We start from the raw sequence: 17,480 nt of genomic DNA, 5'->3' as shown, positions 1-17,480 counted from the left end.
ACTGTGGCAGGAAGGGGTCAGAGCTGTGCAATCTTCCCTAAGATGGAAGCACCTGAGGCCAGGACCTCACTGAGATCCTGCTTGGGTCATGACAGTCCCTGACTCCCAACACCTCCCAACACCCAGCTGCAGGAAAGAATCCAGAGGGGACCTCAAACCTTCAGGTTTTGCCATGGTGTGGGCTCAGACCTCTAATACCTGTGCTGAGACCCCAGGTTCCTGTGATCAGTGCCCTGAGGTACCCTGGGGCTTACAAGTGGTCTTGAACCTCTGTCCTCGAGCCTGGCAGCATGGCAAGGGTGGTTCCTGGCCTAGGCCCTGTCCTTTGATCTCTCCTGGCTCAGACAATGAATCAGGAAGACCAAATCACCCCCACCCTTCTTCTACTACCCTCCATGTCCCAACCCCAAACATCATCTCCTGCCACACAACTGACCTCAAACAGCTTAGGGAGTTCCCAGGCTCCCACAACACCTGATGTCCCTCAGAGACCCTGCAGAGGTGAAATGTGGTGGGCAGGAAGGGGTGGAGGAGGTTCAGAGGTGCCCTGGGGACCTGGGGTCCTACTGCTGCCCCACACTGGGTTCCTTACCTGCTGGGCTGCTCCAAGGGGCAGATCACAAACTCTGCTCTTCCCCAGCACACAGGAGCAGGAATGATGGAGAAAGAGGGACACAGCTCCTGCCAGAGAGAAGCAAAGGGCTCAGAGGAGAGCACTGACCTGCAAGGGATGGCTCAGCATTGCCCAGGACCAGGCAGCACAGCTCAGCCTTGCTGGGGGCAGCTCCCAAGCCCAGCAGCACAGGCACAGCACACAGCCAGGGCTGCTCAAGATGGGAGGCCTCAACAAGTGCAGACTCAGCTCCTTGCCCAGCACACAGACCCCAGCACAGCTGCAGGCCAGCACCACAACACAGCTGCCTCCACACAGCCTCTCCCAGGCCTTGCCTAAAGCTTCCTCCCACTGCCTGCCCAGGGTTCTGCTGCCTGCAGCTGCATTTCACAGCAGATCTTGCCCTGGCCCCACCTCTCCTCCCTGGCCCTGCCCACACCACACCCACTCTGTGCTCAGCTCTGCCCTGCACACACCTCTCTGCTGCCCACTCCCCAAGAGAAGATCAGAGCAGCCCTCAGGACACAGACAAAGGGAGCTTCATGATCCCTGCAGATGCAGCAAAGGGGGAAGGGACTTGCTCAGCTTCTTGCTAAACCTCTTCAGCCCTCACTGGGATGCTGGAGGAGCCTCTGTCTCCTGCCCAAACCTGACCCCTCCAGCACCCTTCACACACCTGCAGCCCAAAGAGACTCAGTGGAAAGGGTTTGGTTTCCTTCTCTCCCTAACCATTTCTCTCAGCTTTCTCTTTGCAGCTCTCCTGGAGCTGCCACTCCACATCCCCAAGAGACAATGAGGTTGGATGGGAGGGCACAGTGCCCATGGGCTGCAGTTCATCTCCCAGCTGACACATGCAGAGCTGCAGCACAATTCACTCCTTTCACCTCCTCAAATGCTGCCAGACTCTGCCATTCCCTGCACACACATTTGCCACCTGGGCCCTGGATCCCCTCCCCTTTTTGGGGGGACAAGGCCTAATTCCTGCCTGAGCACTCCCAGGCCCTTCCCTCATTCCCAGCCCATCCATGTCCCTGCTGCCTTGGCTGTCCCATGGCCCTGTGTCCCCCACCTCCACTGCCCCTGCAGCTGGAAGGGTGGAGTGGGAAATGCTGTAGCTGAGGAAGCATCTAAGGAACTGGGCTGGAAGCAGCAGCACAAGAATGGAAGGGGCCTGAGACTAAAGGCTGGGATCAGCTGGAGGGCTGAAAGAACAGCACCAAGCCAAGGGGGGGTTACAGATGAGGGCTGGGGAGGGACCCTGCAGCCACCTCATGCAGCAACTGAGGAGAGGAAGGGGGACAGAGAGGGAGTGAGACCTCAGGTGACTCCTGCCATGGGGTAGGGCTGGGGTGGGTGGCTAGGAGCCCTGAGTGCCTGCTTGGGCTGTGCTGGAGGTCAGGAGGGGTCAGGGGACTGTCCTGAGCCAGGCAGGGTTTGGGGCTGTCAGCTTCTGGGGTCAGCTGCTGCCAGCACCATTGCTGGCAGCAGCACTTCCTCAGCCCACAGCTCCAGCAACACCACAAGGCCTTGAAGGCTCTCCTGCACTCCACAGCTCTCAGCCACACACCTTGGCCACCCACAAGCCAAGAAGCTTCCTGCTCACCACTTCCCTTGCCCAGCCTCACCTCCCTTCTGCCCTCTCAGCACACCACAAACTAACCCCAGAAGGCTCCAGCTGGCAGCACTGCTTGCAAGAATCCCAGGCAATCCCAAGGGCAGACTGAGAGCCCAGGGGGAAACCCCAAACCTTTCCCCTCCCCACAGGACTCTCTCCCATGTCCCATTCTTGCCAGCACCTCCAGCACCTCAGATGCATTGGCTCTGGAGCAGCTTCCTCACACAGCCACACAATTGGCTGGGCTGGAAAAGACCTCTCCGAGAAGTGAGGACAACTGGCAGCCCCAACACCACCAGGGCCACCAAACCATGGCCCCATGGCCCCAACTTGCTGCAACACCTCCAGCCACGGCCACTCCACTGTTTCCCTGGGCAGCCTCTGCCAGGCCCTGACCACGCTGGCACCAAACTCATTCCTCCTCCTCTCCAACCTAAGCCTCCCCTCGCACGATTTCAGGTCACTTCCTCTCCTTCTACCATCTGACACCAGGCACAAGAGCCCAACCCCCACCTCACTGCAGCCTCCTCTCAGGGAGCTCCACAGGCCAAGGAGGTCTCCCCTCAGCCTCCTCTTCCCCACACTAAACACCCACAGCTCCCTCACCTCCCAGCCCAGCCCCCAGCAGAGGGACACAGGGCCAGGGCCAGCCCCTGCAGCCCACCCATGGCTGGGCCTACAGCTGCCCCTGGCAGGGGGAGGCAGCAGCACAAGGAACCCCCAAACACACTCACCCTGACCCCCCCACCCACGCACCCACAACCCCACACACGACACCCACCCATCCCCAACATCTCTGCTCTACCCCAAACCCCCCCACAGACACACACACACCCACAGCCCCCCAACACCACACACCCCACAGCCACACCCAGCTCCCCACAACCGCATCCACCCCCTCGCAGCACCCCAGCACTCCCCACCCCAAGCCTCACCACCCCGACCCACACCACAGCCACACAGCCTCCCCCAGCACCAACAGCTCCTACCACCAAACCCACACAGCCCCACGAGACCCCTGCCCAGCCCCACGGGCTCCCTCCCAGCCCCTCAGACAACTCTCTCGGCCCCGAAGCCCCCAAGGAACCCCACAGACGCCCCCAGAACTGCACAACCCCCACGAACCACCCCCCACAGCCCCACGGACACCAGCCCCGCACCTCACGGATCCCTCCTCAATCCCAGCCCCGGGGCACGGCCCCCAGCCCCGGGGCATCCCAATGCCAACCCCAGGAGCCGCTCCCCCGAGCCCCAAGCGATCTCCACCCCAGCATCCCCCACTCTGCCCCGCGGCTGCCCACACCTACCCCACAGCCGCAGCCAAGGGGGCGCAGAGCAGGAGGAAGAGGAAGGAGGAAGAGCTCGGAGCAGAGGCAGCTGCCAGCTGCCGTCCCCTGCAGCCTCCTGGCAGCCTAGGCGAGCAGAGAGCGATGCAATGGAAGCCCTGAACCGGCCACGTTTCGGCCGAGCGGGAGAGGGTTCTGGCCCCGGAGAGGAAGTCCCGCCCACGGGCGGGCAGCCTTAGCCAATGAGAGGCGGCGGGAGGGCGGCAGCTCCTCCCCCTGCTGGCTGCCGAGGCACAGCGAGGAGCTGCCGCTGCCGGCCGCGGCCGCCATTGCTGCTGCCCCGCGGGGAGCGGCAGCGGGGCCGGAGCGCGGCACAAGTGCCGGAGGTGCTGGCGGGCGAGCGGCAGCTGCCGGCTGGGGAGCTGCGGCGGGGCGGGAGGGGCTGAGGGGGCCGGGGAGCGCTGCGGGCGGCGGCAGCGGAGCGGGGAAGGCTCTGGCTGCGGGGGGCTGCCGGGGGCGTGTGTGGAGCTGGGCGGCGGGGGGGCAGGGGGCTCCGTGGGGCCGGGGCAGGGTTCGTGGGGGTGAGGAATTGTTCTGTTTGGCTTTGGCCAGGGGGGTGCCGGCGCTGCTGGGGGCCGCGGCGTTCGGTCATGCAGCTCTTGGCTGTTTGCAGTCTGTGCTGTGCAGGATGTGCACCGGCACAGCAATGGGGGGCGGTGAGGTGTCAGAGAGCGGCCGGGAGGGACGGGGTCCAGAGCGCAACTCTCCCCCCAGCCCTGCTGCCCGCACTCAGCAGCGGGCGGGGCTGGGGCTGGGGGGGTGGGAGTGTGCCTGGGAAATGCAAAGGGCTCCGTGGGGTCATTGGTGGCTATGTGTAATTGTTACACCTCTGTAAGCTGTACCTGGAGAGCTACAGGCTGAGGGCAGTGACTGCATAGCAGCCAGGCGGAAAGGAAGCTGGGGGTGCTGGTTGATAGCAGGGTGAACAGGAGCCAGCAGTGTGCCCAGGTGGCCAAGAAGGCCAATGGCATCTATCCTTGTCCCTTGCCCTTGTGAACCTTTCCTGTTGTTGTTATATATATATATTGTTTGAAGAAAATTCTTCACCTCTCTACTTCCAAGCTGACTCCAGATTGTTGTTTAGTGGATTTGCTCCTCACCCTTTTTTTCCCCTCTCTGTTCGGAGGGAGGAGCGGGGAGTGGGGGAGAGATTCTCAGCCTTTCCCCCATCTGGGCTTTTAACTGCCAGTTAGGGCTGAAACCACAACAGTCCTCCTCTCTGCCCTCCCTGAGCTTAGGATTGCAGAACAACAGAAAGGTGGCTGCTTGAAGGCACCTCTGGAGATCATCTGCTCCAGCCCCCTGCTAAAGAACAGCCACACACGGCAGGTTGCCCAGGATCACAATGTTCAGCAAGGTTTGGAATCTATCCAGGGAAGGAGACTCCACAACCTCTGTGGGCAGTCTGCTCCAGGCTCTGTCACCCTCCCAGGAAAGAAGTTTTTCCTCCTGTTCAGGTGGAACCTCTTTAGGTTCCAGTTTGTGACAGTTGCCCCTTTGTAGGAAAGCAGAAAGTATCTGTGGAAGGTTTCAGGACCAGAAAGGACAACAGGCGACTGACACAGGAAGGATGGCTTGATGATAAAGAAGAGCTGACCGTGGTACACAGCCTGAAGTGTGAGACAGGAGGACACCTGCCTCCATGCTGGAAAAAATCAACCTGATATGGGATGAAGATAACAATGGACAGCTGCCTATCAAAGGAGAGAACTCAATTAGCAGCAGTGGTGCCAGAATGCCAGGGAAGTGCTTACCCTGCTCGAGTTTTCCTACACAAGCTGCTTGTTCTGTGCCAATAAAGGATTCCTGCCTCACCAACAAGGGAGTCCCTGCGTGCTTCCCGACACCCCTTGTCCTGTCACTGGGCAGCACTGAGGAGTCTAACCCCATCCTCTTGACACCCAGCCTTTAGATACTGCTAATTGTTGGTGCTTAGGGTCCTAAAGTGTTCCTAAAGTGAATTGGCTGCATTAGACAAGGTAATGCATTTTTCACTGCTCTCCTTTCTGTAGGCAGCTTTTCATTTGCTTTCTTCAGCTTCAGTATCTCCTTCACCTCTAGATCCAAATAGAAATTAAAAACACCAAGACTTCAACCATTACAACCTCCCCCTTGTGTGAATCATCTCACAGCTGCCTACATTTTGTGATGTTAGAAAATCACAGTTCAGCTTTTTAGAGTGCTTGCTTTATGTGAAGGCTCTGCCCAGCACACTCCCAGGTACTATGAAAGACAACAGGATGTCAGATGGATAATCTGAGCGTGCCAGATGCTTAGGATGTGGGATTATTTTACTTTCAAATCCACAAAGCACATACCAAGTGCCTTGCTTACCCTCTTCTGAATCAGAGGGGGTCACACAGCCCCTGCTGACAGCACATTTCCTGAAAATTAGGCCTACACTATGTGATCTCTTCAATCTTTTTGTTATGCTTTGAAGTAGAACAGGCTTGCACCTTCATTTGTGGATTTATGTGAGGAAGTACACAGCCACACCAGCATGGTCTAGGTCTGTGTGACCGTTTGAGGCTGCGCCTTTAAGCAAGGGACAGTTGCTGGAACACTCTGGCTGAATGCTTTGGTGAAATAATGAGAACAAGATATTCTAAACGAATTTCCTTGGGAGGTTGGTAGAATGCAACTTTAATCTGTAGCTCTGTTTGAATCTCAGTCAGTTCAGAGTGTTGCACAGCTACATTGTGCCCAAAGGAAGAATCCATGAGGAATCCATGGTGCACGAACCCTGAGAGCCCTGAGTCAACTGAGAGTCCCTGTGTGCCTGATCCCTTTTTTCACTTTGTCTGCAAAGAGACAAACTGTTTTCTGATTTCTTGTTTCCTGATTTTTCTGGGACTTCTGAATCATCTACATCTGAGGATAGCTGGAATGGGCTGTGAACTTTACATACAAACTGTAGATACTGTTTTAGGTTGGGTGGACAGTACGAACAGCTAATGAAATTGTTTAGAAGGGGTGGACTGTGACCGTTTGAGGCTGTGCCTTTGAGAAAGGGACAGTTGCTGGAACACTCTGTGTGGGAATGCCAGCTACAAGCAGTGTGAGCAATCTGGCAGTGCAGGCCTAGAGTCTGACGTGGTAGGCCATGCTCAGCATAAGTGCAGAGCCAGCTAGCAGTGTACCAAAACAGTGCTGTGCCTGCAGCACTGTAACTAAAACAAGGCGCTGGTAGCTAGAAACATAGTAAGTTATCTTGGGACAACAGGACATGCACCTGCATCAACAAACCTTGTGTGTCATCCCTAGTTGGACCAATAATCTCCAATAGTGTGATGTCTCCTCTCCTTCCATGCTTTACTGTGCCATGCTTTCACCATAGGCCTGAGCCATAGGCCTGCAATACTGGAACAATAAAGGACAATACTAGATCATATTGATCAGCTGTATTGATCCCAATCACCTCCGTCGCCGCTAAATCTGGCTAAAACTCTGGCTGAATGTTTTGGTGTAAGAATGAAAACAAAGATAAGCCTAAACGAATTTCATTGGTAGATTGGTAGAATGCAACTTTAAAATGTTAGCTGTAGTTCAGTTTGAATCTCAGTCAGTTCAGTCTGTCTTTTTCAGTCTGTTTCAGTCTCTCTCTGAGCAACAGCTGTGCAGGACGGAGTTGACCTTGAATAAACTGAGCTAACCAGATAAGAAACTAATTCTTGCACATGCTTTGAACTAACAGAATTTCCTCCTTAATAATTACCTTTCTCTCTCTCTCTAACCTTTTTTGGGAAAAAAGGGAGGAAGTGGGAGAAGGGGGGTACAGTTGGGGGAGGGAACCCCTCTTGGAGGAGGGAAAGGTGTTCTGTATTACTTTCTTTGATGTATATTTCTGTACATATTGTAAATGTCATCTGTTGTGTATGTAATCATCTGCATCTCATCCTGCTTGTAAATACAGCTCTTAGCCATTTACTGCTTCTCCAACTGAGTTAGCCGTGGTTGCTTTGGGTGTGGGGGAGAACTGAACTTTCTTTCACCACCACAACTGGTCAAAGAAAATTTTACCTCTCTATTTCAAACTGACTCCAAATTGTTTCTTGGTAGATTTGCCTCCTTCCCTCTCTTTTTTCCCTCTCGATCTGTAAAGAGGATGTGGGGGAGAAGGGAGGGAGCCTTTGCCCCCATCTGAGCTCTTAAAGCCCAGTTAAGGCTCAAACCACCACAGATGGCTCTCTGCACAGCCCAGGAAGGGTGATGTAAGCAGACAGCAGCATTTGCAATGAGCCTGTGCAGGACACCCGAGAGGAATCTCCCTGGGGCAGCGAGGTTTGTGCTGCAGTCACACAAAGAAATGTCAGAGCTCTGTCAGGTGTCCACACCTGAGCTGGCCTCATGAACCAATTCTGCACCTCGGGATGTTCAGGCAGAGTCTTTCCCCATCACTCACACAGGCTCTGCACTGCACCAGGCAGAGTGTCCCTGGCCTCCTGCTGCCCCTGCCAGAGGCTGGGAGGCTCCTCACACCTCCAGTGCCTTGGTACCCCAGCAACAGCTGATGGTGTTTGTGCTCGCTCAGGTTTCTCTCACCCCACGCACCATGGCCATGCTTGCATCTCATCTGTGCAATGCCAGCAGCCACTGCTGACCTCCTGATCCTGTGACCTGCAACTGGGGGACAAAGAAACTTTCCAAGTTGTGGTGAGACATCAGAGGTGGAAATGGTGGTGGTGAGTGGCTAGAGCAGGATGATTACCCTGGGACCGCTTCCCCAGGCTGTGCAGTGAACAGAGACACAGATCAGAGCCTGCTCTGCTGCTCCTTCAGGCCTCTGGCAGGAGGCCTGTCTGTGTCAAGACTCTGCTGTGTGCCCCAGCCCTGCACACTCACTCTTTAGCTGTTCCCTGCTGTTTGCATCCCTGGGACACTTTCTTGGGCCAGCTCTGGAGAGACACTTTGGATGAAGCCCTAAGCCTTCAGACTCTGCCCTGAGCAGATCATCTGTCTGTGGAACTGCTCTTGGGGACCAGCTCAGTCAGAGTAGTTCTTATGGCCTGTCCCTGCCTGTGGTCACAGGGCTGGCATGCAGCAGAACAATGACCAAGCTGCCACAGCATTCAGGCCTTGCACTGACACAGGAGAGGCTGGACGTGGAAAGAGAACAGCCCTGGAAGTCCAGGTGCTGCTGCTCCCTGGCAGTGCTGCTGTGCTGCGACTCTTTTCTCCCTAAATCTGCACAGAACCCAAACAAAAAGCTCTGGAGAAGTCCTGGAGGAAGGATCTCAGGAAAGAAAAGGTTAAGGAAAGGTTCTTTATTTTATTAACCAAACAAAGAACAGAGGTCCTGCTGCACAAACTCTTGGTCAGCAAAGCAGAGAATGTGTTAGAAAAGGGATGACAGTTTTACAAAGAGTAAAACACCACCACCACAAAGTGCAGAAGCCAGGCTGGGCCTGCACTGAGGGACACCAGAACTGCTCTGCAGAAGAGTTTATTGCTTCTGAACTGCACTGCTCTGCAACCACAGACTCACCCTGTCAGCATCTGCAGTAACCTCTCCTCCAGTGAGCTCTCAGCATCCTCCCAATCCTGGCCACCTTGAGGCTCTTTCTGCCTTCCTCATCTCCCTGAGATCCTTTGGCAGCGCCCTGAGCCCTGCTGTGCTGTGCAGAGGAACTGCTCCCGGCCAGAGCTCCATGCATTCCAGGAGCCTGGCCCAGCTCAGCAGCTCAGTACCAGCCCAAGGCATTTAAAGGAGCCCTCTGGTGGCTTTGGTGCCAAGTCCATGAACCTCAGAGACTGAGAAGCTGATGAAACCTCTCCAGAAGTCAAAGTCAGATTCAAACTCTGAAGTTTCTTCTACTTTTAATGCGTCCCAGTGAAGCATATTGGGAAAGTGTTCCCAGGGTCTGGTTAGAGCAGAAGGAGACAGAGGATGCAAGGGAACCATCACTGGAGGCACTGAAGCATCTCCAGGCTGTGGTGAGAGCAGAGACCTGAGGCAGTGCTGATAGGTCAGGGCAAGCAGCTAAAGGTGGCTCTGCTGCTGAGTGAACCTGGAGGGGTTTCATTGATCCAAAGGGCCAAGCCCTGACCCCAGCCCCTGCCAAGGCAGATCCTGTCCCTCACCTGTGGCTCTGGGCTCTTCTGGGGGCAGTGGGGATGAGCAGTGAGAAGTACAAGAAATCCTATGACTCTTTTTGGCCTCCAGAAGAAGAATCAAGGATGAAACCAACTCCAGAGCCTCCAAAGAAGTTTCTCCTGGCAGATTTCTCCATCAGCCACATCTTGTACTGAGCAGATGGCTGCAGAGTGTGGTACTCCTGAACAGACCTTGTCAGGTTTGCTGTGGTTTCCTGCTGAAAAGTAGTGAAATGTACCCTTAAAAATACTTTTTATCAGATGCTTTGTTCAATAAGAAACTCTCCAATTAGCTGCAGAAATCTTGGCTATAGTTAGAGGATAAGTTGTGGCTCATCAGTATTTAATGAGCCCCATGGAGTATTTGGGGCTGATTACATGATCCTCAGGTACTGCCAGGAGACTCTGCCAAGGTACTGCCAAGAAGCCTCTCAAGAAGTCCAAGTCAGAAGAAAACTCCAAAGTACCTTGAAGCACTGATTGGCCTCACTGAGGCTTGTTACTGACAGAGGCTCCCCAGGGACTCGTTAGAGCAGCTTGGTAGAGGCTATGATTGCAGGGAGACAAAGGCAAAGTGCAGGGGAGAAAAACTTGCCTTTGGTCTAGGAAGCAGAAAGGCCAAGCCCTGACCACTGTCCTTGGCATAGTAGAGCCTGAAAGCCTCAAAGCAAAGTTTCTCCTCACAGGCCTTGGTGGGAGAGGCAAGTGCCAGAGCCAAGGGGACAAAGACCTTGGTCCTGTTGGGCCTCTAAGCCTTGCCAGAGCCCTTGGCCATCCCTACTGCAGCCTGTCCTACACTGTCCCATGCCTGCAGCTCTTTCCCTTCAGGCTGGTGACACTAATTCTGTGTCCCCTCACAAGATCTTGCCCCACCCCCAGCATATCCTTGGGGCAGGGAAATGTAGGAAAAGCACAGGCTGAGTGCTGAGATGAGCAGCAGCCCAAACACTGCTGTGTTACCAACACCCAGCCCCAGCCCTGCAAAGCACAGCACTACCTTAGCACAGTATTACTACTTAGTTCTCCCTAATTACTACTCCAAAACCCCAGTGGCTGACCTTGGGTTTCACCTGGTGTCTTCTGCCAGAGACTCCAAGTGCTCCATGCTCGCCAGCTGCACTGCTGAGGATATTTTACACCAATGGTGCCATTCAGATAGGCCCAAGTGCCACCGCACAGCTCCCTCCTCTTTGCTCAAAGCCTTGCTGCTCACTGCCCCACTCACAACGATTCTTCTTTCAGGTCACTCGATAGAGAGGGCTCACAAGCTGACTGCAGCCTGGGACATGCATTCTGCAGAGCCCCACAAGGCCTAGGACAGACTGTGTCTCCTTGTTGGATGGTGGAGACATGGTTGCTATCCTGTTGACCATGTCCATAGGTACATGACAGCATCCAGCCTGCCATTTTATTGCCAAGAACTGAATTTCCTCTGCAGGTCCTTTGACCTTGCTTTTCTTTATGGCAAATTCAGCCTTAAGAAGTATCTGCATATTTTTTCCTCCCTTCTCCAACGCTTCTGCCCTGTGGCCCCACACAATGATGCCATGTATGTACTGGAGATGTTCAGGGGCTTCAGCCTTCCAAGTGCAGTCTGGATTAGTCCATGACAAATGGTGGAGCTCTGCTTCCACCCCTGGGGCAGTCGATTGCAGGTGTATTGCACACCCCTCCAGGTGGCAGCAAATTGTGGCCTGCACTCTGCTGCCAGTGGAATTGAGTAGAAGGCATTGGCAATGTTGATTGTAGAGAACCTCTTGGCTGTCTTTGACTCCAGCTCATCCTGGAGCTCCAGCATGTCTGGCACAGCAGCACTCAGTGGTAGTGTCACTTCAATGAGGCCTCAATAGTCCACTGTTAATCTCCACCCAGGTTTCTGCACTGCCCAGCTGGGACTGTTGAAAGGCGAATGTGTCTTGCTGGTCAATCCCTGGATCTCCAGATGGTGAATCAGTTCATGAATGGGAGCCAGGGAGTGTTGGTTTGCGTGATATTGCTGCCAGTGTGCAGTCCTGATAGCAGCTGGCACCTGTTCTTCAAGCTGCAGCAGTCCCACAAGGAAGGGATTCTCTGCCAGGCCAGGCAGGGCAGACAGCTCTCTGATCTTCTCTGTATTCACCATGGCCACACCGAAAGCCCAGGCAGAGCCCTTTGGTTCCTTGAAGTACTCTCTCTTGAGGTAACATGCACCAAGCTTCTTTGGGGATGAGGCCAAACTGAGCACAAGCCTTGAGCGCTCAACTTTCCCCACAGCTGGTGCATGGTCTGGGATGTGGTAAATCCACTCAATCCACTCAATTCCTTTGCCCAGTTCCTTACGAGATGGTTCTTGAAGTGGCTTCCATTGTCTGATTCAATCCTCCCCGGGGTGCTGTGTATCCACAGGACGTCACTCTAGGCCCAGGATGGTGTTGTAGGCAGTGGCATGAGGTGCTGGGTAGGTTTCCAGCTACCCTGTACTTGCCTCCACCATGGTCAGTAGGTGCTGTTTGCCGCTGTGAGACCCAGGCAGGGTGATGTAGTCGATCTGCCAGGCCTCTCCGGCCTTGTATTTTGATCATCTCCCCCCATACCACAGAGGCTTCCTGTGCTTGGCCTGCTTGATGGCAGCACAGATGTGTCCCGAAGGGGAGAAAAGCCTCAGAAATGCTCTGAACCAGACAATGAGCCAGGTGGGTGTGCTTCTGGCCACCTTTGGAAAGAAGGCTTTCTATAGGTTGCAATATCAGGGTTTTATCCCTCAATCTGGGTTGCTACTGGCCAGTATGGTCTTAGGAAATATATAAGCACCAGCCCAAAGAGCCAGAGCCTTGCCTTGCACTTGTCCACGCTCTGGAAGGAGCCACAAGCTTTGCTTGGAAGGCGAATTGTGTTTCAGTTTACCCAGACAGGACAGCAGAGACCCCTTGCTGTTTTAGCATTGTAAAGCCTAGGAGCAGATTGATACATCTTGCTGGGCCGAGAACCGAAACCCCAGAGGAGCTGAGTCCCTGGGACAGTTTTGTTCGACTGGAGCAAGGAGCGAGCGCCGCTGCCAAAGGATTGCAGCAGAGGAACCTCCTCTCTACATAGCTTTCAGCTACAAATCCTTCAGGAGCAAATCCTGCCTCAGCAATAAGCTGCAGACACCAACTGAAAGTGCAGCTGTGCTCCTGCAGCTCCCACATGGTCAATGCCATCTTGGTTTTGTTTAAAGCCTAATGTGTGCCACGAGGTATCAGGATCAGTGAGGAATTACAATATCTGATTTTTATAAGCATCTGTTGAAGGTCTGTTGCCCCAGGGAACTCTGGAGAACAGGACTCCTCCCCAGTACAGATTATGCCCACTCCCAGTAAAGGCTACACCACCTGAAGCCCTCCAACCACTTTTCTGGAACTCCTCCCAGTACAACTTGTATCCCCTTACCCAATCCCTGACACACTGGGCCCCATCCCAGTACAAACTGGTTCCCTGTTGCTTTGGAGCTGGAGGTTCTGCATGTACCATCCCCAGTCAAAAAGGCACCACAGGGTCTGGGAGGAGCCATTCCAAATGCCCTGGGATGGAGCAAACTCTGCACACAGGGAAGAAGGCCAACTGCAGCTGGGCTGCGGCAGGAGGAGTGTGGCCACCCAGACACCGGGGTTGTCCTTCCCCTCGACTCAGCACTGCTGTGGCCACATCTGGATGCTTGGTGTCTGGGTGTGGGGTTCTGAAGTCTTATGGAGAAGGGAGGACCCAGGGAGGCTGCAGAGGAGATCTGCCAGGATGGGGGTTGACATCTCTGTGGAGAGGCTGAGGGACCTGGGCTGCTTCAGCCTGCTGAATGGGAGCTCAGGGCACTGCCAGAGCAGTTTGCAGATGGCTGAAGGGTGGTTTCAGAGAGGATGGAGCTCTTCTGGGGAGTGGGAAGATACCAAAATCACCACACAGTGCAGCCTGGAAAGTTCAGAGTGGAGATGAGGCCAAAGAAATATCCCTCAAAGGGCAGAGCTGCTATGCATGAGGCCATCCAGAGGTGTCAGGAAATGGCAGGGAGAGCTGAGACAGCTCAGGGAAGGGATGGAAATGGCAGGGGGAGAGCTGGCTGGGGAAGCAAGATTGGTGTCAGCAGACTGAAGGGAAAGAGCTGCAGGCATGGGACAGTGTAGGAGAGGCTGCAGTAGGGATGGCCAAGGGCTCTGGCAAGGCTGAGAGGCCCAACAGGACCAAGGTCTTTGTCCCCTTGGCTCTGGCACTTGCCTCTCCCACCAAGGCCTGTGAGGAGAAACTTTGCTTTGAGGCTTTGAGGTTCTTCTATTCCAAGGGCAGTGGTCAGGGCTTGGCCTTTCTGCTTCATAAACCAGGGGCAAGTTTTTCTCCCCTGTACTTTGCCTTTGTCTCCCTGCAATCATGGCCTCTACCAAGCTGCTCTAACGAGTCCCTGGGGAGCCTTTGTCAGTAACAAGCCTCAGTGAGGCCAATCAGTGCTTCAAGGTACTTTGGAGCTTTCTTCTGACTTGGACTTCTTGAGAGGCTTCTTGGCAGTACCTTGGCAGAGTCTCCTGGCAGTACCTGAGGATCATGTAATCAGCCCCAAATACTCCATGGGGCCCATTAAAATACTGCTGAGCCACAACTTATCCTACAATTATTGCCATGATTTCTGCAGCTCATTGGAGTGGCTTTTATTGCACAAAGCATCTGATAAAATTCATTTTAAAAGCTACATTTTATTGCTTCTTAGCAAATCATATTAAAATCTGAGAAAGTTATATCATGAGCTGCTCCTGCTGCCATCTGCTCAATACAAGATGGAGAAATGCTGCCAGGAGAAAATTCTTTTCAGTCTCTGGAGTTTATTTCATCCTTGATTCTTCTTCTGGAGGTCATAAAGTATCAAAGAATTTTCTCCACTGCTTACTGCTCACCCTCACTCCCTACTGCCCCCTGAGCAGTAGAGCCCTGAGCCACAGGTGAGGGACAGGATCTGCCTTGCCAGGGGCTGGGGGTCAGGGATTGGCCCTTTGGATCATTGAAACCCCTCCAGGTTTACTCAGCAGCAGAACCACCTTTAGCTGCTTGCCCTGACCTGTCAGCACTGCCTCAGGTCTCTGCTCTCACCAGAGCCTGCAGATGCTTCAGTGCCTCCAGTGATGCTTCCCTTGCATCCTCTGTCTCCTTCTGCTCTAACCAGACCCTGGGGACCCTTTCCCAGTATACTTCACTGGGACCCATTAACACTACAACAAACTTCAGAGTTTGAATCTGACTTTGACTTCTGGAGAGGTTTCTTCTGCTTCTCAGTCTCTGAGGTTCATGGACTTAGCACCAAAGCCACCAGAGGGCTCCTTTAAATGCCTTGGGCTGGTTCTGTTGTGCTGAGCCAGGGCAGGCTCCTGGGCTGGAAGGCGCTGCTGGCAAGCAGGCAGCGCTGCAGAGAGACAGCTCTGGCCAGGAGCATCTCCTCTGCACAGCACAGCAGGGCTGAGAACACTGCCAGAGGATCTCAGGGAGATGAGGAAGGCAGAGAGAGCTTCAAGGTGTCCAGGACTGGGAGGGTGACTGAGAACTCACTGGAGGAGAAGTCACTGCAGTCACTGACACAGTGAGGCTGTGGCTGCAGGACACTGCAGCTGTTGCTCCTGGAGGCATCTCCATCTTGGCAGCTGATGCTCAGCTGAAGGCTCCTGGAGTGTGCACACCGAAGGATGAACAAAGCCCTTCAGTTCCATGGTGTGAATAGCAGTGAGCAGAGCTGGGTAAGGAGAAGGCTTCAACCCCAGCCCCCCTGCCTTTCTCTCTCCCCCTCAATCTTTCTGCAGCACTGCAGGCCTGCTCCCTGTTTCTCCACCTCTCCATGGGTGTGGTGGTTTTAGGCAATGCCTTTAAAATTTAGTTACAGATTTTGAGCAGAAAAGTAGAAAAAAAAGTAAAGAGATCACTCTTGGGTGTAAAGAGGAAAAGAAAAGATTATTCTAAACAAAGTCATTGGATAAATGTCTGGAATCAGAGGAGCTGTACCACAACAATTCTCTCTCTTCTCTTCTGATCTCAGCTGTTTTGCTTTGCTGGGGAGAGATCACCTGCTTTGGCTGCCCTTGGCTAAGTCTAACCCACTGCTTCTTTTCTCTCTCCACTCCTCCTTTCTCTCTTGGAACAGGGGGTAGGGGTTAGGGGCAGAGGAACAGCTTCCCTGGTCTCTGAGCAGGGGGGGTTGTGTCATTTGCTAATTGTAAATACCTGTCTGATATTGTCACTCCTGGATGTTTTGTACCTGTTCATGGCATTCCATTGTAGAGTGTAGCTCTTGCTTGTCAATACAGCTTCATTTGCTTCTAACTGAGCTGCTCTGGCAAAGCTAATGCGGGGAGGGGGGAACTTTCAGCCCACCACAATGGGACTCTTGTCCTCTGGGATTGGGCTCTCGGTCACTTTCTGTTCTGACACCAGAGGAATCTTCATGGCAATTCTGGGTCCCTGCTGCATTTGAATCTGTGATGAACTCTGCCATGGGTTGGTAGTGATGGGACTGAGCTGATCCATTTCTCATGCAGCTCAAGGAGGGAGCTTATGATAAGCCTGAGAGAAGTGTGCCCTAACTTGTCACTGCCTTTCCCTCCTTGGACAGGTCTCCATGCCCAGAGGCAGCAGATGGCCAACAGCAGCTCCATCACCCACTTCCTCCTTCTGCCATTCATAGGCACAAGGCAGCTGCAGCTCCTGCACTTCTGGCTCTTCCTGGCCATCTACCTGGCTGCCCTGCTGGGCAATGGCCTCATCATCACCACCATAGCCTGGGACCACCACCTCCACACCCCCATGTACTTCTTCCTCCTCAACCTTGCCCTCCTTGACCTGGGTACCATCTCCACCACTGTGCCAAAATCCATGGCCAATTCCCTGTGGGACACCAGGAACATCTCCTATGTAGGATGTGTCCTCCAGTTTTTCTTTTTCATATTCCTAATTTCAGCAGAGTATTTTCTCCTCACCACCATGGCCTACGATCGCTACGTTGCCATCTGCAAACCCCTGCACTATGAGACCCTCCTGGGCAGCAGAGTTTGTGTCCACCTGGCAGCAGCTGTCTGGGCCTGTGGCTTTCTCTATGCTCTGCTGCACACAGCCAATACATTTTCCCTGCCCCTCTGTCGGGGCAATGTTCTGCACCATTTCTTCTGTGAAATCCCCCAGATCCTCAAGCTCTCCTGCTCCACATCCTACCTCAGGGAACTCTGGCTTCTTGTGGTCGGTGTCTGTTTTTATTTTTTCTGTTTCATGTTCATTGTGGTGTCCTATGTGCAGATCTTCAGGGCAGTGCTGAGGATCCCCTCTCAGCAGGGACGCCACAAAGCCTTTGCCACCTGCCTCCCTCACCTGACTGTGGTGTCCCTGTTTATCAGCACTGCCCTCTTTGCCTACCTGAAGCCCTCCTCCATCTCCTCCCCATCCCTGAACCTGGGTGTGTCAGTTCTGTACTCAGTGATGACTCCAGCAGTGAACCCTCTTATCTACAGCCTGAGGAACCAGGAGCTGAAGGCTGCCCTCAGCAAACTGATCCCTGGATGCTTTCAGAAGCAATAAACTCTTTGTCTTCTCCTGCAGAGCAGTTCTGCTGTCACTCATTGCAGGCCCAGCCTGGCTGCTCGAGTTCTGGCTGCTGCTGGGGCTGTTCCCCTTGTGAGAATGTTGTTCCCACACAAATGTCTTTCTTCAGACCATTTCTGGTTCAGTGTGGTTCTGTCTGGTGTGACCCAGAGGCTGCAGACATGAGGAGCTGTGCTCCCTGTATGTATCCAACACAATAAAGGACCCTGCAGGGAGTTGTTTCTCTGAGCTCCTTCCTCCA

The 17,480-nt window shown here is 54.0% G+C and overlaps 1 protein-coding gene across 1 annotated transcript; it reads left to right on the top strand.

Moving 5' to 3' along the window:
- The first annotated feature begins 16,270 nt into the window (after positions 1-16,270).
- On the top strand, positions 16,271-17,215 carry LOC104309102 (olfactory receptor 14A16). The gene has a single exon (XM_009910368.2). It carries the CDS (start codon positions 16,283-16,285, stop codon positions 17,213-17,215), a length of 933 nt encoding a protein of 310 aa, XP_009908670.2. The 5' UTR covers positions 16,271-16,282.
- The last annotated feature ends 265 nt before the right edge of the window (positions 17,216-17,480 follow it).

Source organism: Dryobates pubescens, chromosome 11, assembly GCF_014839835.1.
Source record: "Dryobates pubescens isolate bDryPub1 chromosome 11, bDryPub1.pri, whole genome shotgun sequence".
Classification (NCBI taxonomy): Eukaryota; Metazoa; Chordata; class Aves; order Piciformes; family Picidae; genus Dryobates; species Dryobates pubescens.
This window is presented reverse-complemented; position numbering and strand designations above follow the sequence as displayed.